General features: G+C 37.6%; 4 protein-coding genes and 1 non-coding gene across 8 annotated transcripts; 2 read left to right on the plus strand and 3 right to left on the minus strand.

Annotated features, from left to right (window-relative positions):
- Positions 1-805: 805 nt before the first annotated feature.
- On the minus strand, positions 806-5,595 carry LOC110749611 (Transducin/WD40 repeat-like superfamily protein). 2 transcript variants are annotated; one of them, XR_015833905.1, is made up of 10 exons: positions 5,577-5,595; positions 5,360-5,483; positions 3,738-5,005; positions 3,539-3,629; positions 3,266-3,423; positions 3,117-3,168; positions 2,747-2,826; positions 2,527-2,620; positions 1,423-2,310; positions 806-1,293 (listed from the first exon to the last, which is right to left on the minus strand). XR_015833905.1 is itself a non-coding variant. In XM_021949755.2 (9 exons), exons 3-9 carry the CDS (start codon positions 4,887-4,889, stop codon positions 1,775-1,777), a joined length of 2,163 nt encoding a protein of 720 aa, XP_021805447.1. In that variant the 5' UTR covers positions 4,890-5,005; positions 5,360-5,483; positions 5,577-5,595; the 3' UTR covers positions 806-1,774. The 2 variants fall into 2 exon arrangements, 1 of the variants encoding a protein (XP_021805447.1); XM_021949755.2 differs by having other exon boundaries at positions 806-2,310.
- Positions 5,596-10,358: 4,763 nt separating this feature from the next.
- Positions 10,359-10,430, minus strand: TRNAW-CCA (transfer RNA tryptophan (anticodon CCA)). Its single transcript has one exon. It is a non-coding gene; the product is annotated as a tRNA-Trp (tRNA).
- Positions 10,431-10,967: 537 nt separating this feature from the next.
- On the minus strand, positions 10,968-14,415 carry ATXR6 (TRITHORAX-RELATED PROTEIN 6). The gene is made up of 7 exons (XM_021949679.2): positions 14,022-14,415; positions 13,243-13,744; positions 12,950-13,030; positions 12,577-12,806; positions 11,825-11,925; positions 11,524-11,736; positions 10,968-11,407 (listed from the first exon to the last, which is right to left on the minus strand). The coding sequence occupies exons 2-7, from the start codon at positions 13,511-13,513 to the stop codon at positions 11,248-11,250; spliced, it is 1,056 nt and encodes a 351-aa protein (XP_021805371.1). The 5' UTR covers positions 13,514-13,744; positions 14,022-14,415; the 3' UTR covers positions 10,968-11,247.
- Positions 14,416-14,695: 280 nt separating this feature from the next.
- On the plus strand, positions 14,696-20,625 carry LOC110749654 (3'-5' exonuclease domain-containing protein). 2 transcript variants are annotated; one of them, XM_021949804.2, is made up of 9 exons: positions 14,699-15,393; positions 15,569-15,700; positions 15,855-15,978; positions 16,083-16,516; positions 16,768-16,844; positions 16,946-17,081; positions 17,574-17,777; positions 18,259-19,620; positions 19,983-20,625. In XM_021949804.2, the coding sequence occupies exons 1-8, from the start codon at positions 15,004-15,006 to the stop codon at positions 18,316-18,318; spliced, it is 1,557 nt and encodes a 518-aa protein (XP_021805496.1). In that variant the 5' UTR covers positions 14,699-15,003; the 3' UTR covers positions 18,319-19,620; positions 19,983-20,625. The 2 variants fall into 2 exon arrangements, with proteins under 2 accessions (XP_088105062.1, XP_021805496.1); XM_088248936.1 differs by lacking the exon at positions 18,259-19,620 and having other exon boundaries at positions 14,696-15,393.
- An 870-nt stretch (positions 20,626-21,495) lies between these two features.
- On the plus strand, positions 21,496-23,880 carry LOC110749659 (dof zinc finger protein DOF4.6). Of its 2 annotated transcripts, XR_002525630.2 has the most exons (3): positions 21,496-21,656; positions 22,211-23,264; positions 23,442-23,880. XR_002525630.2 is itself a non-coding variant. In XM_021949811.2 (2 exons), the coding sequence occupies exons 1-2, from the start codon at positions 21,633-21,635 to the stop codon at positions 23,117-23,119; spliced, it is 933 nt and encodes a 310-aa protein (XP_021805503.1). In that variant the 5' UTR covers positions 21,496-21,632; the 3' UTR covers positions 23,120-23,880. The 2 variants fall into 2 exon arrangements, 1 of the variants encoding a protein (XP_021805503.1); XM_021949811.2 differs by having other exon boundaries at positions 22,211-23,880.
- Positions 23,881-25,951: the final 2,071 nt, after the last annotated feature.

Raw genomic sequence — 25,951 nt, forward strand, 5'->3', positions numbered from 1 at the left:
CTTACCTACGATGAACTGTTTTTCGATTGTTGTTGTGAATTTGAAGAATGTGAATGGGCCCTGAATGCCGAGGGATCCCTGTTCTGGATTTTAAGAATGCGGATGGGCTTGGGTTTCATTCGGAGGGATGGATTGGGTTTCGTGGACTGGTTCCAAGGGATGGCTTGGGTTCTAAACTCAAAAACAAAATGACTTTTTTGGGATTACAATAATGGATTAGTTAAGGAACCGTATATAGCTAAACACAATAGGAGGATAGGAGGGAGGAGTGACAAAGTGACAATGATCCTATGTCGCTTTGTCGGGGATTTGCATTTAGATCTGATAACCAAGTTTTGTCAAGCTAATCACAAGATCCAGAAAGTTTTCAATAGCTAATTGAATGTTTTGTTTTTGAGTGTCCTTTTAATGTAAGCTAGGTTGGTAATTGGTTGGCCAAAAGCAGAATAAGAAAGTTCAATAATTGATCCATAAAATTAATTTGTTTGTGGCGCTTTCGCTTTTACACTTTCCAGTGCTTCCACTAATGAATGTCCCTTGATCATTAGAATTAGACATATGCTATGTTCTCCTTGTCTCCTAATTGACTAACCTCTCTACCTGTAAACATGCCCATTATTTTCATCTTTCTTCCGCTTCATGCGCTTTTATTCTCCCAACTGTTTCTTTCTGCCTAAAAACAAACACGATTTCTATAAAGCATCACATCACAATGCCAACAATGCAAATATTTCGAGGTTTTTTTTTTGTATCCACGTCCAACTTATATTGTTTGTATTGCCATATTTTGTTTCAAGCACGAGCATGCAGAAAAATAATTCCATTTACAAATGAGAGGAAAATTGAAGTTACATTTTTATATGAATCTCAAAAGCTATTCCTGCTAAGGTTAACAAAATCCTAACCACTCTGAGAGGCTAATCTAAGGTTGTGTTAGACTAAACTGACTGTAAATATACAAAGTTGGGAGTGCCCATCCTCCATGGGCACGAGCCCCAATCATTCCCGTTAAGAGATAAATGTCTTCTCCGGAAGAGTGGTGGTCTGAGTTTCCAGCCCCAGGCTGAGAGGGAATGGCTTCCTCCACATTCCCACTGCCAACCAAAGCTCACTGACCCTACCATGAGACACACCAGAAATGGCAGACAAACAATTCAATCATTCTGACCGGCCACCGTGGTGGAAGGGTGAAAGTTCCCCACGATTCTTTTCCCAAATAAATTCCAGCCACCAGCTCTGGATACCCTATCCCATCATAGAGAACAAAAGAAGTTGTGCAAGGCCCACGGGCACCTGCATTATATAGATATAATATCTCAATTTGGCTTTCTCCTAACAAATGACTTCACATCTAATTTTGAGAACCGGCAGACCAAAAACATCCCACATTGATTAGAAATTATAATATCTAGACAAGCTAACCTCGGCCACTCGCTGGCTCATTCCAAATTGGATTGCACACTACAACCATGGAATTGCAGCCACTTGTCATGACATAAAATGGTCAGTCATCTCTGAAATCTGACAAGGGTCCCATTGGATAACCAAATACACAAGTTCATCTATCCTCCACATGCCTGCTAGAGTTGTCAACCTGAGCCTGCTGTGGCTGTTGATGCTGCCAAACTTAATGTCACTCATCAATCCATTAGATTTGCATCTTTTGAAAACAATGCCAAAAGCCAAAGAGCCAAAGAGGGCAATACACATAAAGTGTCCTGCAAAGGGGATGGCTAAAACTCTTTTGAAAACCATGCCAAAAGCCACTATAGTGTCAAACAGGCACCGGTAGACCATAATTGTGGAATGATCTGATCCGTCCATCCCAGCCTGCAGTCACAATTACCATACCCCATGCATGAGAACTAGATGTGCTCTGACAAGAAGTTTTAAAAAATTTGTACTCAGATCTGTGCATAGTAGATGGCTTTGCCAGAGGGCTTGAAGTTGGAAGCTTCTCCTCTGGCCAAGTTGCAGATCCTTTGGGAATAGACTCAAGGAAAGAATCCTGGCTGAGAGAAAAACATGCAGGTGAAGAGAAAGGCAGAGTCTCTGGTAACTTCCCATCCATGGCCTGAAATTGGCTCTCATTTTCTAAGGAATCACATTTGAAACCACACCAAGGTATTGCTATAGATACATTGGTGGAAAAGCGCTCACAAGATCTGATCTTTTTTGCTTGAGAGAGAACATGTTCTTCCTGATTACCGCAGTTCCATACATACACATTAGAATCCTCACTAACTGAAACTATATGTTTCCCATCTGAAGTGAAGGTAGCAGATGTCTGGTTTCCTGCATTACGTTGTCCTGAAAGTACGAGAGACAAGGTTTAGAAGAAGAAAAAGAAAACTATAATTTTCAAATTCAAAAGCACACAAACATGTATTTGACATAAGAGTATTAATACATACTATCAATTACGTTATATTTGCTTACAATATGCACAGTGAACTGCCTCTAGAAAATCAGACTGTTGGAAAAACAATAAACTATTATAAAGAAAAAGATGAGCTATGTGCATACCTGCATACTTGCCAACCACATTAAGACCATGAAGAATTCTGACTTGTGAATCGGCACAAGTGACCATCACTTTGCTAGGATTGTGTGGGAAAAACTGTGTAACATAACATACAATTATTGAATTTCAGATCCCAAATGAAAAGGTTAAGTGATATAAAAAGGAAACCAAAACAGAAACAAGAAAACAAGGCATTGAGAGAAAGTCATAACTCATAACTACCTGGAAGCCTGTAATCTTTCTGCAGGGAGACTTCTTTTTACTATGCAAGCATATTTGAGCATCTAATTGCAAATGATTATCTGCCCCAGAAAAACATAACCACTTCATCAGTACAAACATCCCCAAAATCAATCGATTTGAAGGTCAAAATGTGACACAAGTATAACAATTATCTCATGAAAAGAATTTGAGGTATTGAGATGCATTTTGTATTGAAAAATTTACACAAAAATGGGTTTGGAAATTTAAACATTGCAATTAAATATGATGAAATTACTCAACCAGCATGAAAAAATCTAAATTGAGCAGACATCTAGTCAGTTCCTACGAAAAGGAGGCAAACAGAAGGAGGGTGAGGAATGCTGGTCACCTGATATATTATAAAATCTGCAATTGCCAGTCATTGAGCCAACAATTCCTCCCTGCACAAGAAATCGATTGTGTTTAAATAAACATTAATCTATATGTGATCATACATCAACATTTCTACACAATGGAAGGGCAAGAAAATCACCAAACCTGCCCATCAGGGCGATAGCACACTGCAGTAACTATATCTCTTATATCACTCCAATCAACAACTTGGCAGCAAGGAATTCCCCAAATGCGTACTTTGCCATCTATTGAACCACTGATGAAGTAATTATCATCCACAGGATTAAATTGAACGCAGGTCACTGCACAGCACCATAACATAAAGAAAAATTATAAGAGGAAGATTCAATATAATACAACAGAAGAGACTAGAACTTTGCTGTTTCATATAATCACACAAACTAGCCAGAAGCGCACCATAATTACTATGGGAAAAGACTTTGAGGCAATGGTCACATCCCACTTGCCAGAGACGAACAGTTTTGTCAACAGAAGACGACAGAAGATACTGCATCCAAAACAACATACCAAATTAAATTTCTGCCATATTTCACTAAAAACGATCAATATTTTCTTAGATTCCTAAAATTTAGCTGCAATTCAAATAATCACTTACATTATTCCTTGACCAAGAGAGATCCAAAATATCACCATCATGCCCATGAAATTCATGCAATGGTTTCTCCAATATCCGAAAGACTTTAGGGGGGAAAATAACACAAGCTGAATCCGGTGTTTTCCTAAGGCTCCCTGATTTTTTATCCTTATCCGCAAATAGTGGATTTAGTTCAGAGAGATGATTTACTGTGAAGTAAATGCAGGATGGATCTATTTCTGGAATGTCATGTTCATTAGATCTCTCATCCTCCACCACGTTCCAGACTCGCACAATCCCATCTTCACCGGCACTTGCTAGGTATTGTCCATCAGGACTGAATTTCATTGCCAAAATCGCACCCTCATGGGCCTGGATATCTTGCCCCATGTAAAGAGCTGAAAGTTCCTTCAATCGCTTCCGGCAATGGCGAACTTTAACTCTCTGAGCCCTGTGCCCCACAGTTGCATCATTGTCATTGTCTGTCAATTTATCAGCCTCCCCTTGCCTATCAACAAGGCATGACATGGACCGTAACCTACTCAACCACACCTTCTTAACTCTCTTCAGTATCCCAGCTCTATTGTGCACCTCCTCCACTTGATTTTCCATCAATTGTAGAGACAAGGAAGATGATGAACACGAAGTGCGCTCAGACTCTTCAGCCACTTCTTGACCTTCACTTACTTTATCATCCTGCCCCAGTTCATCTGCATTACACTCCAATATCATACCTGGATTTACACCTCTACATGCAGAATTATCCTTTGAACCCAACTCAATTGAGGAATTGGAGTAGCCATTACGCCAGCATGACATAGAAGACCGACTGAAACAAAACTCATCTTCAAAACGTGAGGTTCTCAACACAGCCCCACTAGTCTCTCGAATTCTTTCAACCTCCCCTGGAACATCACTAGATATGTCTAGTGAAGCCTCTCTCACAATTTGATCTGAACTCAGTCCCATCCACTCCAGAAACTTAACCCTACGCTCCTGAACACTTCCGGGGCTTTGAACCCAAACCTCATATGGAAAACTAGGTGGAACCCAATTGATGAAGGAAGAAGTTGAATCAAATACCTCAATGTTATCAGAACTTGCATCAGATGTTGATGCAATATCCTCTTGGGCATCAAAAAACCGGTATTCTTCTTCACTAAAGCTACCCATTATTCTTTGAGTTCAACCCATGAGATTCCACATCAAGAAACCAACATTTTAAGCCCCAGGCAACGTGCCAATATTCAATCCCCCTCCAGACAAGCAACCTTATTGAGTAAGAGTAACTACAAAATTAAAATAAAAAAAACAAAAAACACAGAATCCAAGATCAGTTTAACAGAAATACTTGTTAAATTAAACAATAATGGAAATAATATCAATAAAACAAAAACCAAGAGATCCAACATGGATCCCAATCCACACCCATTGAACCTGGTCTTCCACCACAATAAAAAAATCACAATTTATTAAGCATACGGAGCCACAAATGAAAATTGCAATGAACCCAAATTTTCCAAAAACACTTCTCGGCTCACAGAGAAAACCCCATTGGCAGAAATTGATGATCATATGATTACAATTGAATAAATGAACCAGAAAATTATGAACGACAGAAATAATGGATGAAACAAACATACAATTGTGATTACATGGGTTTCGTGTCTACGAAATTCCTTTGCAACTGAAGAGGGCATAGATCGAAGCAGCCATAAAAATTTGGAGCTTCCGGGACTCGCTTTCTCGAGGAAGCAAAGAAGCACTCTACAGAGAAATGCGAAAATAAAATAATAAGCAATTTAGTATTTATTTCAGCAACAACAAAAAAAAAAGTAGCCAAATAGCCAGGGGTAAAACCGGAAAAGGCACGAGTTCCTTGATATTCGTGAACGATGGCCCGAGAAACGAGATTTCGAGAGTAGGATGTGCTTGTGTTTGCTCTCTCTCTCTCTCGCTGTATCTCTGTCTACAAAAATAATAATAATAATAAATTGGTAATTTCCTCTCTTTTTTCTTTTTTGCTTTAATGAAATTAAATGTTTCGAGTACCTTAATGAGATTTTTCCGACCAAAAACAAATGAGCCGAGATTTTAGACTCCAATTTTCGTATAAGAAATAAAAATAAATGACAATCGGGGACGGGGACCTAAAGTACCAGTGAATTATTATAATTATTATTGTGATGTTTTTATTTTTATCAAATTATTGTGATGTTTTCTACTTATACCTAAATGACAATCTCATTAAAGTGAGTAATATTTCGCAATAAATGAAAATATAAAGTGTAAGATTTTCATAAGTTACTTCGGAATAAAAAAATATTACTTTTGTTGTTCTTATAATCACATTAGCACGCACTAATAGACTACTTATGTAAGACACCAATACTGAATCTTTCAAATCATAAACTTTATTTAAGATAATACATTACATCACAAATTTTTATAGTTGTTAATGAAATTAAAAACATATATAACCTTGATTATCGCTTGTACTAAAAATGAAGTGAATATATAATTAATAAGAAGCAATTTTCTAAAGTTTAATCTTACAAATTTCCTTCTTAATTATTTATGTGATGACCGACATTAACAAAAATGCGCCATTGATGTTGATATGATTTATTAGCAAAGGGAAGCGGTGGATGTATCTTACTCTCACTTTCCACTTGAAGAGGTGGTCAATGCCAAATTGTTTGACTTGGAATTCTAATTGAAGAATGGATGACTTTACTTTTAAAATGGAAAATCTTATATATAAATGAGCATCAAATAGCGACAATTATGACCGTCCAATGAAGGATTGCATGTTAATGGTCAAAGATGACCCTTATGTTGTTGTTGTTATTATTTTCCATGGTGACATTGAGACAATAATAAATAAGAATTATTAAACAAAAAGTTTACTTAAGAAATTCCAAAAGGTTTCTAAATAGGCATTCCAGCTATTGCCCATTTAGACTCAGTGACAGGTGAAAGCTGGATCCTGGATGTCACCACTAGTTTTAGGGCATGGGTTCCATGAAAATGCCTCCATCCATGAAAATGTTTTGTGTCTGGGTTTTCAAGTGTTTGAAGACAATTTCACGAGATTAATTTATGGCATGATCATTTATTCATTCCTAAATTGAAATGATAGCAATAGTAATTAGGGGAGATTTAAAAGTCAAAAAGTAAATTAATAACACAAAACAGCATCATGATTGAAAAATGACAAAGAAAGTGAATTAGTAGTAATTAGGTGGGTTTTGATTAGGTTAATGTCACCATTAGAGACATACAAAGTCTTAAAAAGTCAAAAAAGTAAAAGTCGGCTTGTTTCCGTTGAACCGGGCAGTTTGCTTAAAAACTCTTTGATGTGTCTCATCTCTCATGTCATTGGTAGCTAGAGAGGTTGAGAGGTTGAGAGGTTGAGAGATTGCGAGAGAGAGAGAGCTAGGTAGCCGGCCACCCACCACCCAGCCACCCTTTGGTTTGTTTTGTTTGCATTGATATCATCAATTTTCCGACTGACTGTCATTGCTGTCTTAATTAACGTGCGAGAAGGGAGCTTGTTTCAATTAAGCAAAGGCTGCAACAAATACAAAAGTAAGCAAGTAAATGACAAGAATAATAATTAAGGTTGATTATATTAATGTTGTTATTATAGAAAAACTTAAAAAAAAATGGTAACTCTGTGTTTTTTTCTTTTCTGTGATGGTGATCTGCAAAAGTCACACTTGACACCCAAGACAGAAACATGCAGACAGTCTTGCTTTTCTTTTTCTGCATAATAAAGTGAAGTGAAACACGTAAACTTAAACTAACCTTTTTTAAAAAATCTTTTCTTTTTGGGTTAAAAGCTAAAACGCGCTCGTTGATTGACAGTTTACTGCACACAATAATATTCTTTGGGTGGTTCCATTTCTGTTTGGTAATAATATATTAGGCAAATGGGCGTTTGTTAATTATTAATCTTTCTCGCTGCTCGAATCAAGAAAAGGGTACTGAAAGTATTGATACCAAGTAACATGCATATCATGCATGAGCAAATAGTTGCCTCTATATTCTCTATAATTGAGAATATAAGCATAAAGTGTTGAATTAGACGAAAACATTCCTTCATTGGATATATGCAAGGCAACGGCAATGGCAATGGCAATGGCATAAAGAAAATTTGGGAATTTGACAACCAAAAGTACCACGTGGCGCATAATGCACAACTCACAAATAATAAAGTTGGTGTACCAGCAACAAATAACAATCAAAATCTGGGTAGCCAAGCCAAGCCAACAGTACAAAGTTTACAACTCAAATACAATAAATATATATATTTAGGATATGAGTTGTAAATCCAAGAGCCAAATTGCCAAATAATTAATGTATTGGTTAATCAACGAATTAAGCATTTTATCGAGAAAGATTTCCCTTGGTGGTTTGCCTTGTAAATTGTGATTCTCGTAACGGATTGACCATCCCACTCCCATACCATCAATATTTTATTATTAATTTGGTAAGCATGCATGCATGCATGGCAAATTATGGGTGCGTGGCAACGTGTGTGTGCTTATAATTAAAAAAGGCACATGCATAGTGCCTTATGTTACTCCATAAATTGGCATGCCGACATAGATTAAACAAAAAATATATTACGTATTAGCCTCTTCGCACTCGCGGAAATATTAGAGGTTTTTAAAAAAACACTAAATTTATTTTAGAATAAATTTATAGATGTTGTTGGTTTAGAATAATTATATGTACATTGATGTGTGTGTGTGTCCCGCACGACAATTGATGGACTGACCTTTTAAGTAATGGCTTCATACTATGTACAACTTTGGCTCTTTCTTTCTTTCTTTCTATCTCCACTCAGAAAAAAAGCTATAAAAAAAAAACTTGATCATCATCATCACTTGTTATAGATACATTGCACGTACGTTTGAGCTAATTAATTAATGAAAGTAATGCTTACTTGAGCCGGAAAATAAGTTAAGTTTGTATTTGGTTCCATAATCATGATATTTGGTAATCAACTGGCTGCATCATGTGAGTAAGTATATATGATCATGATATGGACGAGTAGGGCAGATGCATGGAATACTTGTTCGTTCGATGTGATGAATTAGTTGACTTTTGATATAAGAGGAGCACAACATTCAAATTACAGATGCATGCAGGAGCCAAGAGCCCTTTCTTTCAGGAAATGAAAAGCACGAGAAAAAGTGTAGCGAAAACTACAATTCTACAAGTCACAAAGTCACAATTGAGCTTGACCATTCATACTAGTACCACGGCTTTTGGATTTTGAAAACTGAGTGTTGTATTATAATTTATTAATTTGTAGAGATAGAAATAGAATTGGATAATAATATATATGGTGGGTGTCTACGAGTCTACGACTTCGAGTGGTTCCATTTCTATGCATAATTAATATTGTGTATTGTTCATTTCTAGGATGGGTACCCACTCTTTGTCTTTAGGGCATGCCTCCTTTACACTTTTCCCCTCTATTATTTTCCCCACATTTTTGTTTGGGAACGAAAAGTAACAAGGACAAGTCACAACTTTGGATGGTCCAAAAAACCATCAAACTATACACATCTATATATATATATATATTTGCCAAATGCAATGGTGATGATACTTTATGTTTTTCAGAATGCGGGCAAAGTTAATCAATTAAACTGTTAATCTACAGCACGTATAACTTTCTAGTAATTTGATTTTCTATCATGTTACATGTATAAAATTGTCTTGATGATGACGTGTGCATGATTTATGATTGTCGATAAGATGCGGATGAAATTTACATGGATGAATGATGCACTAACCCTCGCACAACTATAGTCCAATAAATAACCGTTATGATAAATTCTTCTGCTGAGCACATGAAAAAGCTTCAAATCCTTCATCTCGGGATTGAAGCTCTGGTAACAGATTCTACCTTGTAATTAACAGCAAATATATATAAGTACAACAAACTCAGTTCATATATATAGTTCTGATAGGACCACAATTTTGAGGGTACTAGCTCTAAAGCAAAATCTGATGGTAGCAGTCGCACTAATTTGTAGCAACAAAATTAGTGAATGTGTTGTGTAGGTAGGACCACAATTGTGGTGTGGGGATGGCAGCAGCAGAAAGGCTTAGGCAAACTACCTTCTCTATCTCTGCCCCTCTTGCCAGCTGCTACTGCTGTACGTACTGTGGGTTACGGTAGCTCCTGATTTTGGACCACTCTAGTCTCTAGTCTAGCTACAAACAACTCTTCTTCTTTTTTCCTTTTTTATTTTAATTTCTGATGCAGAGAAGAAGTGGTCCTCTAAAACTTGATTAACAAATGCGAGGCAAGTGTGTGCTGTTTGGGCTGGCAGTCCTGAAGCTGCCAAGCCTGTTGTGTTCATGTCATGGCTCTGCGGCCTCATGAATTTCTTCACTTCACACACTCTCTCCCTCAACCACCATAATCATTTACTTGCTTAATTGCCTTGGGTTGTGTTGGGGATGCCAAAAGCCATTTTCAACTTTTCAGATCTTTGTCTTCTCCAAATGGACTGTTTGATATTACGGGAAACCATTTTTGGGTTCTTTTCCTTTCCATTTTGTCCCGGATTCTTTCAAAATTAAAAATTAAATATTAACGGAAGAAAAAGAAAAAATTGAACCCGACGTGAATCGAACACGCAACCTTCTGATCTGGAGTCAGACGCGCTACCATTGCGCCACGGATCCGATGATATGACGTAGATGCGTAGTGCTATATAGGCTGTACGGCATGGACTTTGTGGTATTTTAGCCTACCATTGTGTTAAATTAATGCACAGAACTAACTATGGGCTTACACTTTGCATTTGAAAAGTGAGCTGGAATTATTTATTAATGAGCAATGATCTAAAATGGGCTTTAGGCCATTAGGCCTACACTTCCTGAGCCCATGTGTGCAGGTCGGTTGAGGTAAAAGAACATGAACATAACGTTAAAAAAATTCAAAATGCAAAAAACCCACTAGTATAGCGGTTTAAAGCAATTGCTCTTCCAAAAAAGGTTTTGAATTCGAGTCCTAGCATCAGTGAAATATGCTATATTGCCCCTCTCAATAGAAAAGTGTTCAATTAAATAAAAAAAATCAAAATAAACACATGATATTTACTTATTTCCAAGGCAACATGCATGATTTTTTTCTTCTGGGTGGTATGATTGTAGAGTTGTAGTAGCTAAGAGCAGTCAACCTTGTAAAAATCAATGCACAGTTTAGGCCATTTTCAAACCTTCAAGATTCAAGCCACCATATTATTATTATCCAAAAATTGACTGATATGTCTGCGTTGCCATTTTAAACGAAGGCACTCCCTCACATTTCCTTTTCAAGTTTCTCATTTCAGAACTTTGAATTTAAATAAACCCAAAATTGTGGTCTAACAAAAACAGTCACGAGTATACAATTAGCCTGTTAGCGGGCCCGAAAGCTTAATTTAGCTTGTTGGCAAAAAAGAAAAAGCTTGATTTAGCTATGGTGAAGGTGAGTGGGTGTTGAATAACTTAAAATGGGCTAGACAAAATGCTCAGTTGGATATTCGTTCTCATATCCATTGTAATCATAATACAATCGCTCCCCTTTTGGTATGTCTCTGTTTGCAATCAGTAAAACCCGACTCTCACCATTGACATCGTATCTTACACATTTTAGGTTCTGCTTCTTTCTCCCATCCCTGCACCAAATTTCAGTAACTTAGACTATATTGGCAAAGTAGCCAGCAAGACAAGGTTGGAAGTAATATACATACAAAAGGCAGAAAATAAAACTTTGGAATGGAGGTGAGCTTACGGTGTGTGATTGTTGATGCCATTCACGAAGCGGGCAATGTTACCATGCTTGTCAGGACAAATGACAAGGCTTTTTGAAGGGTTAGCAGCTGAAAGCAATGTCATCATGCTATCCCCATCATCATTTTCGCGGTTCTTCAAGTAATCTACATCTCCAGCATATTCTGTAATTATCGTCAAATCCCTGATAAATTTATCAGCCTCTACTGTGAACCTGTGAAAATCAAGTAACTACACTGAATCAGGGACTCAATTGTATCAACTACCACGAGAACATATTTGTTTTTTTTCATAAAACTCACCCCTCCTGAGGATCAAAAACAACCATGAGGGGAGGACATTCTCCTCTATCCATCATGCTTTTGCACAAATTCAAAGTTTCAATATCTTCTTTCGACAAAACCTGCAAAGACAGTATTGTGATAACAGTTATGCCATTGTCAATGCAAGCCATAAGACAAATGTACTTTTTGGATCACCCCTCAAATTAAGAAAATCAAATATCATGTAGGACTTCTCTACCAGAATAATCAGGATATGTCTATGCATATAACATCAATCTCTAGATGTAACTTATGGATACATGAAAATAACAAAAGACAAGCTGTTTCCGGAGTCATATGCTTGCAAGTGCTAATGTTCAGTCAATCCCAGTGGTTAAAATGCAATCTTCTGTCATGATATTTGTTGACATACACTGAAATTTTTATCATTCCCTGGTTAAGTAACATTGAGACCTCTTGCAGAGCTCTGGACACTGTCCACATGTTTTTTTAACTTACAAGGAACTTCACATTAAAAGGGCAGTTGAGGCAGAATTTCAGCACAATTAAATCAGCAGAAGACCATATTTCAGATCATAAATATATGCTACTTAAACTAATATAATCTCAAACCCAGCAATTCAGCTCAAATCCACCAACACAGTGAATTCTGCACCTGTCCTCATTGGTTAGAGAGAGAATTCACTGTACTCTATTAGCCCAACCAACTAGAAGACATCCACATGTGAATTGAAACATTTTTATTGGAGAGGTCACTGTTTACAACATACCTGCATTCCTCCTTGCTCAAGAGCTGCACAATTGGCCGACCTGGGTGCCATTCTAGGCCTATAAGTAAGCTCATTACTGAACTTAGTCCCAGTGGCAGTCAATGCTGTTGCTAGTGACGCCATTTGTTGCATTCTCCTTGTATGATCCTCGGTGGGACTAAAGGGCAATAATCTCCTTTTCTTTTTGGACATCACCAAGTTGCTTGCCCGCCTTCGCCTCTTTCGGTTATCTATAAAAGTAGCAAAATATACAGGACCAAGATGTACCCAGTTATAAACCAGCATAGACATATAAAGAAATAAAACCTTCAGAGGAATCCATAAATAAAAAGTGAATATGCATCATAATAAACTGTTTTCCACTGGCGTTTACCTTGATTTATCTTCTGGAGTGATTCCGCAGACCTTTTAATCCGAAAAAAATCACTAATTTTGGTCTGATGGAGAGGGAAAGCTGTGGCACACAACGAGAAAGGCAAATCAATCAATAGAAGAATCAATCAAATCTGAGCATTTCAGCCTCCAAACAAATCAAACAGCTTAAATTGAAAACCCAAATAAAAAAATAAAAATACAATTGGAGTATATGCCTACCCCAGTAGTTAGCTAATGAATCTGGACAGAACAAATAACGAAAATGGGAAAAAAGATAAACCAGGAACGTACACTTGGGCTTTTTGTTCTTGGAGCAACAAGGGCCAAACCACTTTCCTTTAGGCACGTGAACAAGGATGGGTCTCAGGCAAAACAAATGGTACCCTCTGTTACAGTTACAGCCGTCGCACAGAAGAAGCTCGGCCGGAGAGTCACCTGACCCACATTCCTCGCAGGAAACGTCGCCGTATTCAGAATCCGAAGCACTATCAGAGTCATCGTCGACTATTTGAGAACGAGAAAGAGGCTTGGGGGCTTGAGTTCTTCTCCCCAGCACCACCATATCTTAATTCTTGCTGTCTGACTTTTTCTTTTTTTTGGCCTTTACGGATTTGGTTCCTGCGATGTTGTTGTGCCTATTTAACCAATGGGGCGCATTTCGCGCGCTAATTTTGGTTCGCGGGAAATGATGTTGGCGCCACCTTGGGTCGTTTCGTTAATTATTTGGCGCCACTGTTTCCTGATGGGCCGGGTTGGGTCTAGTCCAATAAGCATGTGCGGGGTTGGGCTTGGGCTGAAAATATTTAAACCCATAACTAAGTGACCCAAATATTAAAGGAAAAAAACATACGCCTTTACAGCAATTTCCCCTTTATTTTCTATATTCCAATTAATACAAATTTTTTATTTTTTATTTTTTGCAAAGACCAATTATACAATTTTGTGCTTCCTTTAGCAAAACCCAATTAATATTTAAAAAACTATTCATATTTTCATATAAATAAAAAAATAAAAAAACCAAGGCAATCACCATCTAAGCTGAGAGAGAGAGAGAGAGAGGGGAGAGATACCTCAAATCCTCAATGAGGGCTCATCGACATCGTCTTCGAATCCATTGCGGCAGCTCTTAGAAGATTTCTCCATTTCCGATCTATTCTATCTGCCTGCCGCCAAGATAATAAATTTCTCCGCCAAATAAATAAAATGCAGAGCCGATATTGAGAGAGAGAGAGAGAGAGAGAGAGAGATAGGGTAGTTTAGAGATTGGATGAGAGCGACGTGTGATGTGAGTGAGAGAGGTTGTGGTTGAAATGCGGCTGTCCAAGGCCGACGAGAGTACCCGAATTGGGTTCGAATCGAAGGGTCTGGAAAATGAAAAAAGAAAAAGGAATTTACTCTTGTGAAATTTGAGTTTGTTTTGTACAACAGTGACCAATGAATGACCATGGAATTGTAGCCTACGTGGCGACCCCCATTTCCTGTTTCCTTCCTACTTCTATTCCGAGTAATCCTTGAAATAATTGTACTTGGTCAATTTATTGAGCCTAATTTTAAGTAATACAAATATTACATAACAAATATATATTCCATATTTCATCTAAATAGTTATTATTTCTAAAAAAGTTATATACCATCATTACCATTATCTCTACTATTACCATATTGTCACCGGTGTAATTATTGTGGTAGTTTACTTGCGATGTATAGCTATGATCACTTGTTGGTTAGTAGTTAGCCCGTTGTTATATTAGTAGTTAGATAACAGTTTATTTTGCACGCCAATATTGGTTAGTTTGTTAATCGGTTTATAAGTTAGTGATTGTAATGTAATTAGGGATCGATTAATTGTCCCTTATAGTGTATGACTTGAGCTTCTATCAAGAAATCAATGGAGACTTGAGTTGTCATAATTTTGAATTTATCTTATTTTACTTTTTAATACACCGTCGAGATAAAAGAAAAATCCATGATTGGTTGGATGACCAGCTAGTTCTTGATTGTTTTTCTTCTAAATATTGAGGAGTGAGGGAGGAAACTAGCTCAACTTTTTCCATGGATCCCCGATATCCAAGGCCCTTCAAAATCCACCTAGTTTCATCCACCGATTCTCCCGAGTTCACAGACTTTACTCAGTCTCTGACGCGTTCCAGAATCATTGCGCTCGATGCCGAGTGGAAGCCCATCCGCACCCACCAGCCGTCTTTCCCAACAGTCTCTCTAATCCAACTCGCCTGTCAACTCAGCAGTGACTCGGGCGAGTCAGATGACTCAGTCGTTTTCCTGCTCGACTTGTCCTCCATTCCTCTACCTTCAATCTGGGAATTACTTAGAGACGCATTTGTTTCCCCTGACATTCTGAAACTGGGTTTTAGATTTAAGCAGGATTTAAAATACTTGTCTTCCACTTTCAGCTCACAGGGATGTGAACAAGGGTTTGACAAGGTAAGAGCTTTAAATTTATCAGTCATGGACTGCTAGCTAGCTTGCTCGAAAAATGCGGGAAAGTTTAACATCAAGCAATTTTCTTTTTATATTTACCTCTGTTTTATTCATTTCACAACTTTTGATATTTTCATAAGAGGATTCTGTTTAAATTTCACAAATTTATGGTGAACAGGTGGAACCCTTTATGGATATTACGAGCATATACCAACATCTGCAGCACAGTCAACCTGGAAGGAAGACGTCAAAGGATATCAAGAGTTTAGCAACTATCTGCAAAGAAGTCCTTGGCATTTCTCTTTCAAAGGTTTGGCTTCTCAAGACCTTTGCCATGTTCATTCGAGTACCAACTGAAGTTCCTATTTTGCTATGCGATGTAAAATTTTAGACTTTTAACTACATGACGGAGTGATGGGATGGGCGTTCTTTATTCCTATCAAAATTTAACATCTCTTCTTTAGGAACTTCAATGTAGTGATTGGTCATGTCGTCCTCTTACAGAAGAGCAGAAAACATATGCAGCTATTGATGCACAGTGTTTGCTTGAAATATTTAATGTCTTCCAAGCCAAGATCATCAAGGAAGGTCTGTCATACTAGAGATGTAACACACTGCTTTCTTGAAATACAACCCTTGTATTTTGTTATATCCTGTTGGTTATGGAAAGTTATTGGAAATCTCAATTGCAGGGAGCTTGATTCACAGTCCCACTGAATCAACCATGAATCTTGGGTTGAAAGAGGTTCTTGAGAAGCTTGATGTATGTAATAAAATTGTAAGGATGAAATTCCATGAAGCTTTGGATATAGTCCGAGCTACCACTTCTTATATTTATCCTAATATAGCTACAGAAGAGGGAATGGCTTTGAGGACGCGACCTAGGAATACCCTGCCTATGGATGAGTTTCTCGTGAGGGTTGCAAACAAATATGGGGAGGAAATTTTGTTGAATGAATCTGATAAAAGGGCCAGAACTAGCAAAAGAAAATCAAAAAGACGGTCATCAGTGGGTTTGATTTGCAAAGAAAAGCAAGGACAGAGTTTTGAAGATTGGCAAGGTCCACCTCCATGGGATTTGACTTTGGGCGGTGATGGACACCCAAAGTTTCTCTGTGACGTGATGGTAAGTTTTTTCCTATCTGTTTATGTTTCTTTGCTCTTATTCATTTCACTTTTTCTTTGTCTTACATGGTTGATGCCGATTACACAGTTGAAAGGAATTCCATAACACTTTTAATACTAATAAGTGATCGGCAATTGAACTCCCCATCCCCATCCCCCTCTTTCTCTGTTGCTCTATAAGAGTTATTCTAAGATCAAAGAGAGTCTGCTGCTGAATTGTGACATGCTACTTGCTTGCTCATGCTTATTCAGGTTGAAGGCTTAGCTAAACATTTAAGATGTGTTGGGATCAATGCTGCAATCCCATATTCAAAAAAGCCTGAACCCAGGTATTCTGATGATTGTGCTCTTATATGTTAAATATCTCGTAGAGTTTGAATATGTTTTTAACATCTTTTGAATGATTGTATTGAGGTTTCATTTTATGCAGGGCGTTAATAGAACAAGCAAACAGAGAGAAGAGAGTGCTGTTGACACGGGATGCCAAGCTGCTGAGACATGATTATCTAATAAAAAATCAAATCTATAGGGTAAAGAATCTTCTCAAGAATGAACAGCTACTCGAGGTATGTCTGTTCATTTTGAAAATTCTGTGCCTTATAAATCAATTACATATACATACCATGTTTGGAAACTACTTTACTATTTCACAATCATTAATTTAAAAAATTCATAAAACATTGCTAGTGATTCATGGCCCTTCAGGTTAACTTATATAAAGATCTTACTACCTAGAGTCTGGCATTAGATTTAATGAGGCTGTAATTGAATATTTTAATCTTGACAACTTATTATGATTTATTGTAGGCATGGTGGGTTTAGCTTAGAAAGTTTAAATTACAAAACTAAAGAAACTTAAGAATTTATGATGAGTTAGTGTCTGATGAAGATGTGATAGATATGTTGAATGGGACATCCTAGACTCCTAGTTTGTGTTTAGTTTTGGAAGTGCATAGGTAATACTGATACATAGTCCTAGATCATAACATTCGAAGAAGCAATTAGAACGTTGAATCTTTGTTACAGGATGAATCTGATTCTGAAGTGTATTCTGGCAGATAATTGAAACTTTCCAGCTGAAAATTTGTGAGGATCAGCTGATGTCAAGATGCACCAAATGCAATGGTAGATTTATTCAAAAGCCCTTGACGACTGAAGAGGCTGTTGAAGCTGCGAAAGGTTTTCAAAGAATTCCTAACTGCTTGTTTGATAAGAATCTAGAGTTTTGGCAATGTATGGACTGCAACCAACTTTACTGGGAGGTATGTTTATCAGTCCTTCCCTTCCTCCCTCTCTCTCTCTCTCTCTCTCTCTCTCTCTCTCTCTGTGTGTCACTCTCCACTATAACCTGGAAAAGCAACATGCGCATTTCCATTGTTTACAAAGAAGGAAGGACCACATGGACACTAAACCAAATTATCTTGTTTACGGGTAATAGATCTGATAATTGACAGGTGATAATGAGAGGCTGTGTGATGGCTTGCAGTCATCTGAGCAGAGCAAATTGCCCATCCTTGGGCCTACAATGAGAGAGATTTATGTTTCTCTCTCCCCCGTAAACTGTTTTGAGTTGTAGATTATATTGAATTCATGTGCTAAGCAAATTATAAATGATTTGATATGTTGTCCTTTATTTCTTCGGAAAACCACTTTGAGGCTGTCAAGAGTTTTGATATAATATGACAATTCGTTGTTGAATAGTGTTGCTAGCTGTCTTTAAAAAATAATTTTTTGTTGTTACAGGGAACTCAATACCACAATGCAGTCCAGAAGTTCATTGATGTTTGCAAGTTGAATGAGTAAATTGAAGTTGATAATCATTGTGCACTAGTCTGTCAGTGGCCCATATGTTGCCACTCACTCATACTTTTTCATATCTTCTCCTTGATTCATTTTTATTATTTTTGGGGGTAATATATTCATGTTGAACTGTTTTGAAGTAATGTATGTTGTCATCCATATAAATGCCTAACAAAACATGCCCCAACTCTGTGTTTGGTGATTTGAATTTGATGATGATGCACATCCAATTGGTTGGACCTTTCATTTTGTTGCGGAAACGCTGTCGGCTAAAATTAGAAGAATAAGAATAGAAAAGATTAGGACAGATTCAAGTTGAGAGGGGGTTAGAGCAATGAGCATGCCTTTCACTTGTGTATGTTCAAATATATATATATATGTATATTAGTCCTGATCTCTTGGACTACAGGGGTCCAAGAGATTTGTGGTCACTCACCGTTGGATGTAAATTCAACGATTCACTTACTCTTGCATTCTTTTTAAGAAACTTTTTTGAACCATTAGATTAATATCCAACGGTGGGTGACCATAATCTCTTGGACTCCCGTGGTCCAAGAGATCGGGACTGATATATATATATATATATATATATATATATATATATTTTATCAATTGTCCTCCTTTTCCCTCCCTGTAGTTTCAACCTGTCACACACATGCCGCAAAATATTCACTCATGCCCCACAATAGATAGAAGTCAGCTTCATGAAGAAAAAGAATAGCTGCTGCTAAATTTGGAGATTTTGTTGGATGCTTAAATGAAAGTAGGGGACAAATGCTCCTGAGTTAACGGCTTTTAACGTATAAGTCGTTTTCATTGTCAAGTAGGGAATGTTCGGGGCGATGACTATCCTGATTACGTTTAGGCTACTTAGCCAGACTTTTGAAATTTCTTGGTCTGCCTGCCTAAGCCTTGTAGAATAATGTAATGCCAAGAAGCATAGGCCATTTAACTTGCTGGGTTTGCTTTGCTTTGCTTTGCTATTTTAATTAATAATTAATCTTATTTAGGACCTCAAGTTATCTTTAAATATGCATTAAGTAACTTTTGGGTTGGGTAACCAAGTCACCATTAGTTTTTATAATTGGCTCAGTAATTATTTAATAATTAATTGAAAAGCAGTCGGTGTTAGGCAAAGCATGATTCAGATCAGATGAAGAAGATACGATAATTGCTTCAGAGCAGCTTAAGGGGTTGATGGATGGATAGGCTCTCATCTCACCTCACAAGGTTTTGTTTTGCTTTTTGTGAAGGTGGGTCCACCTAAGTTGGACCAGCCTAGAGGTTCTTCTTCTTGTAGAGACGGTGAGGCCCAAAATTGGAATGCCTTGTTTTCTTCTTGTTTTCATTTTTCGGCTTAATGAGGAATGCCATTGCCTGCCTTCTCTCTCTCTCTCTCTCTCTCTCTCTCTCTCTCTCTCTCTCTCTCTCTGCCTTCTTTTTGGTCGGTTATGTATGTAAGTTATAACCATTGACATAGCAAAATTGGTTATTTCAGGACACTTGATTTGAGATTATGTCTACAATACAAATTAATAAATAATTTATAATATATAGTTAATATGTTATGAATCATGTGTAAGTGTGTCCCTCATATGGTATGGATGCGTAAATGTGTGGACTGCTCCTTCCTATCAAAATTCAATTAAATCATGTTTCATGTGCAGTGACGCCACGCAGGGAAGCATTCCCCTTCTTCCCCAAGTATACTTTACAGAAGATGAAACAACGACAAGTCGTATAAAGCAACGGGTTCGCCCGAAACAAACAAGTGAGACGTGTCTCTCTGGCAGACAATGGAATGGGATTGTAAAGCAGCATCGCGTGACGTATGGGAGTTTGACTAAAGTCTCATTGTGGTCAGATAATCGTACGGCGGTTAGGAGCGAGAGAGATGGACACCGCCACATGCGCACGTTCATTATTACAATTGCTTTTTTTATTTTTTTATTATTGTCTATTATTTATTTATTTAATAAATTGATGGGATGGAAGTATGGATACCCGCGCGGTGCCCCAAATATTCTCTCTCATTCTTGATTCTTCCATCATCGTCGACACGTTTCGCGACCACATGAGCTCTCAAGTGGTGGGCTCCCATCATTTTCTGCCACGTGTCCACTGCCCCCAGTCCTTCAGCAGTAGTCGCCCTGCCGCCGTCACCGTTTTCTGCAGAAATGGCTCAGCCTCAGCGTCAGCTGCGACTGCTACCCTACCTCATTTTCTACAAGTTTTATTTGGATTATACGTCTGATATGAGAGTCCATGAGTTACTTTACTTATGAGTTTTATGACTAAGACCTTTTAACTTGTCGTTTTGCCACACTATCTCTTCTTGTCGTTTATTATAATTTATACCACATTGTTAAAAATAAGACGCATTCATGTTAGAGAGATAATACACAATGCGTCAATAATAAACTATGTAATATCTAGATCCTGCTTTTGTAATAATTTATGGTTTTCTATGCTTTATAATTTGCTAGGCCTAGGTACACTACACCTAATGGCTAGCTATAGTAGTGCTAGCTTAATTTAGGTGCTACATATATACGGCTTTTGGAGCGAGACGTTAGAGATTTTTTTTCATCACTATCTGCGTTGTTTTTATTCCAAAATAGGAGGATATAGGAATTAGACTAAAGATTTATCCAAAAAATCATACATACGTGTTAGTATTTGGATTTTCCCTTGCTTATTAGCTCTAGTTGTAAGAATATTGGTATAACATGAAATGACCAATTTACTCCTTCCCCCTCAAGGAAGAAAAGTGAAAATCCAAATATTATACAGGGAAAACAGGGTTAATTATGTAGTGCAGGAAAATTCATCCCATCTTCCTTATTCTCTGGTCAGAAAGAACCCACCAAAAGAGTCTACAGTGCATACGCACACACGCATATATATATATACACAGACAGATACAGACGGCCACAAAGAATTAATAGCATTGACCAAGATAAAATTAATATATATTCTACTAAAACTTAATTATGTGCATGTACATATTACTCCCATATATATATATATATATATATATATATATATATATATGCAGTACAGAGATACTAATATACATATACTATGATAATGAAAGCAGTAAAAGACAAAACTACCCCACTCGCTCTCTCTCTCTCTCTCTCTCTCTCTCTCTCATATAGTTGGCCAACACATGGAACCACACCACATATACCATCATCTCTCAAGTGCTTCATTTTTTTGCCTTTAAGACCATCTGCGCTGAAAAAGTGGGTGATTTATCCTCTCTCAAGACTTGATATAGCTTTTTCTCTCTTCCCTTTTCTCCTTCTTAGTCCATGGACACAGCTCACTGGCCACAGGTAAAGCAAACCCTTTTTCTTTTTCTTCCATGAAATCATGAAATTATCTTCTTAGGGTTGGGTTTTTCAAAGCTAAGCTCAGCTTAGCTTTGGGTTTTCAAACTTATATCTCTTTCTTGATACTTTGTGTTAAAGTAGTTTGTATACTTTTCTTCTCTCCACATATCCACACTGAGAAGAGAATCATGTTTAGCTCAGCTCCCCACTAATATCTGAAATTTATATTGTTGTCTTTCAAGGTCTTTCATTTTTGTCTCGGAAGTTGAAAGTATTGCACTTTTTTCTTTCTTTTTTTCTTCCTATCATCTGATAAAGTAGGTTTGTTTTTATTGCTGCTGTTGTAATCTTGATCATCAAAGTGTAAAAAAGCAACTCCCTCTTGTTTACTTTGTCCTTGTTTTCTTCCTTTTATTTTCTTCCTCCATCTTTCTCTTAATTTTTCGAGTTACATACAAACGATACAAATACTTTTCTGGTTTTTCGGTCATCACCAAAGTTATGGCCTTTTCCTGTCGCTTTTATTTTTTGGGTTTATTTTTATTTCTTCTTTTCAGGGGGTTGGAGTGGTTAAATCCATGGAAGATTCTTCTTCTTCAAGGCCCATCTTAGAGAGAAGGGCAAGGCCTCAAAAGGATCAAGCTTTGAATTGTCCAAGGTGCAATTCAACCACCACTAAATTCTGCTATTACAACAATTATAGTCTCTCTCAGCCAAGATATTTTTGCAAGACTTGTAGAAGGTATTGGACTGAAGGCGGCTCTCTAAGAAATGTTCCTGTGGGTGGAGGCTCAAGGAAGAATAATAAGAGATCGAATTCATCTTCACCGTCAACCTCTTCAGCAAAGAAGGTTGCTCATGATCATCATAATCATGTCACCAATACCCCACATGGCAATTTCCCTCAGCACCACGAGTCTGCGTCTCAAAACCCTAAGATCCATTTCCAAGGCCAAGATCTCAACTTAGCATACCCACCAACTGATCAGGAATATGATCAGGTACTACCCTTTAGTATTGACAACAAAAGCCAGCACCAGCTGAACCCTAGCTCTTCCACCACGACTTCATCTCATCATCATCATCTGTCAGCTATGGAGCTGCTCAAGAATGGGATTGCATCAAGGGGGTTGGCCTCTTTCATGCCCATGGGTGTGCCTGATCATTCGAATAATAATAATATTACAATGTTTTCTACTGGGTTTCCCATGGGTGTGCAAGAATTCAAGCCAAGTCATGGGCTGAGTTTTTCTCTAGATGGGTTCGAGAGTAGCGGGTACGGGTGTCTTCAAGGGGTGCAAGAGGCAAACAATAGTCATGCAAGGCTCTTGTTTCCTACAGATGAGGATTTGAAGCAGCAGATTCCAAGCACCACTACTGCCACCACTGAATTTGATCAGCACACCAGAGGGGAAGGGGATTCTGGTGGGTATTGGAACGGAATGTTAGGTGGAGGTTCATGGTAAAAAGAAAAAGAAAAAGAAAAAAGAGAGATAGATAATGATGTAGAAGAAAAGAAGGTATTTTGGTTTGTTTTTCTGGATCACCTCACCTGGTGGGTGGCACCGTGGCATGTTTGGAGTTTGACGAAAAGAGCAAAGTAATAATAGGGTACACGAGCTTCTTCCTTTCCTTTGTCATGATCATCAGTGTGTGTGTGAATTAATTATTTTTCCTTTTTCCTTTTTCTTTTTTCTTCTCTCTCACTCTCACTCTCACACTCACTCTCTTTGGTTTTTGTTTTTCCCTTTCTTTACTCTTTGATGGATCCATGTGGATGTTTTGAAGCTTAATTTTAGGCTGGCTTCAAAAGGGCCATGTCATGATGAATGCTGAATTCCTAAAAAAGTCATGAACAAGAGGCCAAGGAAGTCTCCTTGCTGTTTCTTTTTAGGGTTCCTTAAAGAAGATAAATTACAAGACGATCGATCTCCATCTCCTAGCTGCTTCCTTTTTGAGCTCAGCTTGCACTGTGGCCTTGGCTTGGGGTGATATATGTTTTTCAGTTAATTAGCTGATTAATTAGGTAGCAAACCAAGAGTCATCGCGATGATTTGTTAAATTTATGTATATGCAGCAGTGCCAGCAGAGCAGAGCAGAATGACTTGTATGTTGTTTAATATTTTTACTAGTTAACATTTGGATTTGTGAGTTGATTAGCGCAGTTGATGATGGGATTAATTATTGGTTTGAAGTAATTAAAGTGAGTTGGAATGATGGGCGTCAATCCTTTATTAGGAAAAGTTTCTGCTTTTGTGTGTTGTTTTTGCTTGGCGACAGGTCACAAGTGTCAGGTCTTTTCAGCACCATCTGCGCCTTTGAGATTCTTTCTTCCGCCCATTAATGGCACCACTGCCATGGCCACCCCCAACCCAACACTCCTTCATCATCATCTATCACCCATCATCATATACACACACAATTAAGTTGAAAGATTAAATCAAAACTTCGTTAAAACCCTATTTAAAATAAAAATAAAAAGTATTCCTTTCCGTTTGAATTGAAGGTCTTGTCCGGTGATAGCATTGTTGTCTATATTTTCTTGAAAATTGATAGACAAACTCTCTCTACTACATATACATATATACATGCCGTGCCATATATATATATATATATATTCCCTTATTTTGTCATATCATTATATTCATTATTGTTATATTAAAAGACAAAGGAGCTCTACTCTCTCTCTCCCTATCCTAGTCCCTACCCTTGACTTGGTTTGGCTTAAGGAGGTGGGATCCACAAACATTCCCCTCGTTAACCATGCTAGGGAATTATCTCCTCCACTCTACAAAATCTTCCAGATGTAGACCTTAATATATTGTATATATTAGATTCATATAGGAATATATGGAGCTTCTGGGATTTCCTGTATCTTTTGTCTTTGCTTGCTCTATGCAGCTATGCTATGGTGTTGAGCACTAGGGCTAGCTTAGCTTGTTACTGCAATATTGTAGGTGGAGGTGCACCACCCACCATGAACATCCCTTTCTTGCCAAACCCTTATTAGGGATCTCTACAGTCTACTCCACCAATCTTGCTTCGCTTGAATTTTCAATTTTTTAAATTTTGCTCAATGGAATTTGCCAACTTATACTAATGGATTATTAGTTGGATTGGTTCAGACCTTTGCTGTGCTCCTAAAAGGTCTTAGGTTCGAGTCCCCATGATATCCATGTCACGCATGTGTAAGTTTCCCCTCTCCCTTTCTTAACTTTGGCGACCGAAAAACAAATGTCAACCTAGGGGCTGTTTCTTTTTCATTTTAAGAATTAGTCACAGGTTTCCAACAATACAGCGTCGGTGATGATGATTGATTAGGTTCATGGGGATAATAGTACTAGTAGAAAACGCAGAGTAGCTAGCTAACTAGTCAATGCATTACAATGTGTGTATATTATATACATATAATATTAGGGTAGAAACACAACTTTGGTCACTATGTTGTGACGCAAAATCATATTTAATCACTTTAATTTTTTTAATTTTTCGATTTTGGTCGTATTTGATTCCGTGAGAGATAGAGAGAGTAGTGAAGTGCACTATAGGACTAGGTCAAACTGTTCACCATCTTACAAGCCTGCTCAACCCAAATTGATATGGTTGTTTGGAATTTTAGGTTTAATGGTCCTGAATTTTGACCTAATTCTCATTTTGATCCCTTGATTTTCAAAATTGTTCCCGTGGTCAATTTCAGTTTAATTAGGACAAATGGTCATGCCCTCATTTTTGTCATTTTTTCTATTAAATTTGAGCATTGCACATGGTGTACTGTTGAGGGTCAAAATCGGTAATTGCTTCACTCATATGGAATATGGGCAAATTTTGGTGGGGTTGGATTGGAGAGGTTGTGGTTACTATGGCCAGGATAGGAAGAAGGTTTTTTAGATTTTTATTATTTATTTTTTGAGTGAAAGAAATATTTAGATTGTGGAAATGTAAATTTAAAAAGAAAAACTCATTTTGCCATTGCATTTAATGGAAAAGATAACAAAATTGACTGTAAAACCATTTTTTCAATGGGGAGCTTCTATAATGAGGGTTTATAGTGAGGAGGCTATTTGAGGAGGCCCATCTCACCATCAAAAGGGGTGTGGACCCCCCAATGCAACCCCCCCAATGTTCTTTGTTTTTAGTTGTTGATGGTGAGATTTCACCTCCTCAAATAACCTCCTCATTCAACCTCCTGATTCTAGCCTCTCCAGTATCTACTTTCCCCCATTCTTCTCTTTGTGACTCAGCAAAACCAACAAACCAAACTGTAGCTCATCAATGTTGTTTGGTTTGGCTAGTACGGA

Source organism: Prunus avium, chromosome 2, assembly GCF_965620075.1.
Source record: "Prunus avium chromosome 2, drPruAviu1.hap1.1, whole genome shotgun sequence".
In the NCBI taxonomy this organism is placed as follows: domain Eukaryota; kingdom Viridiplantae; phylum Streptophyta; class Magnoliopsida; order Rosales; family Rosaceae; genus Prunus; species Prunus avium.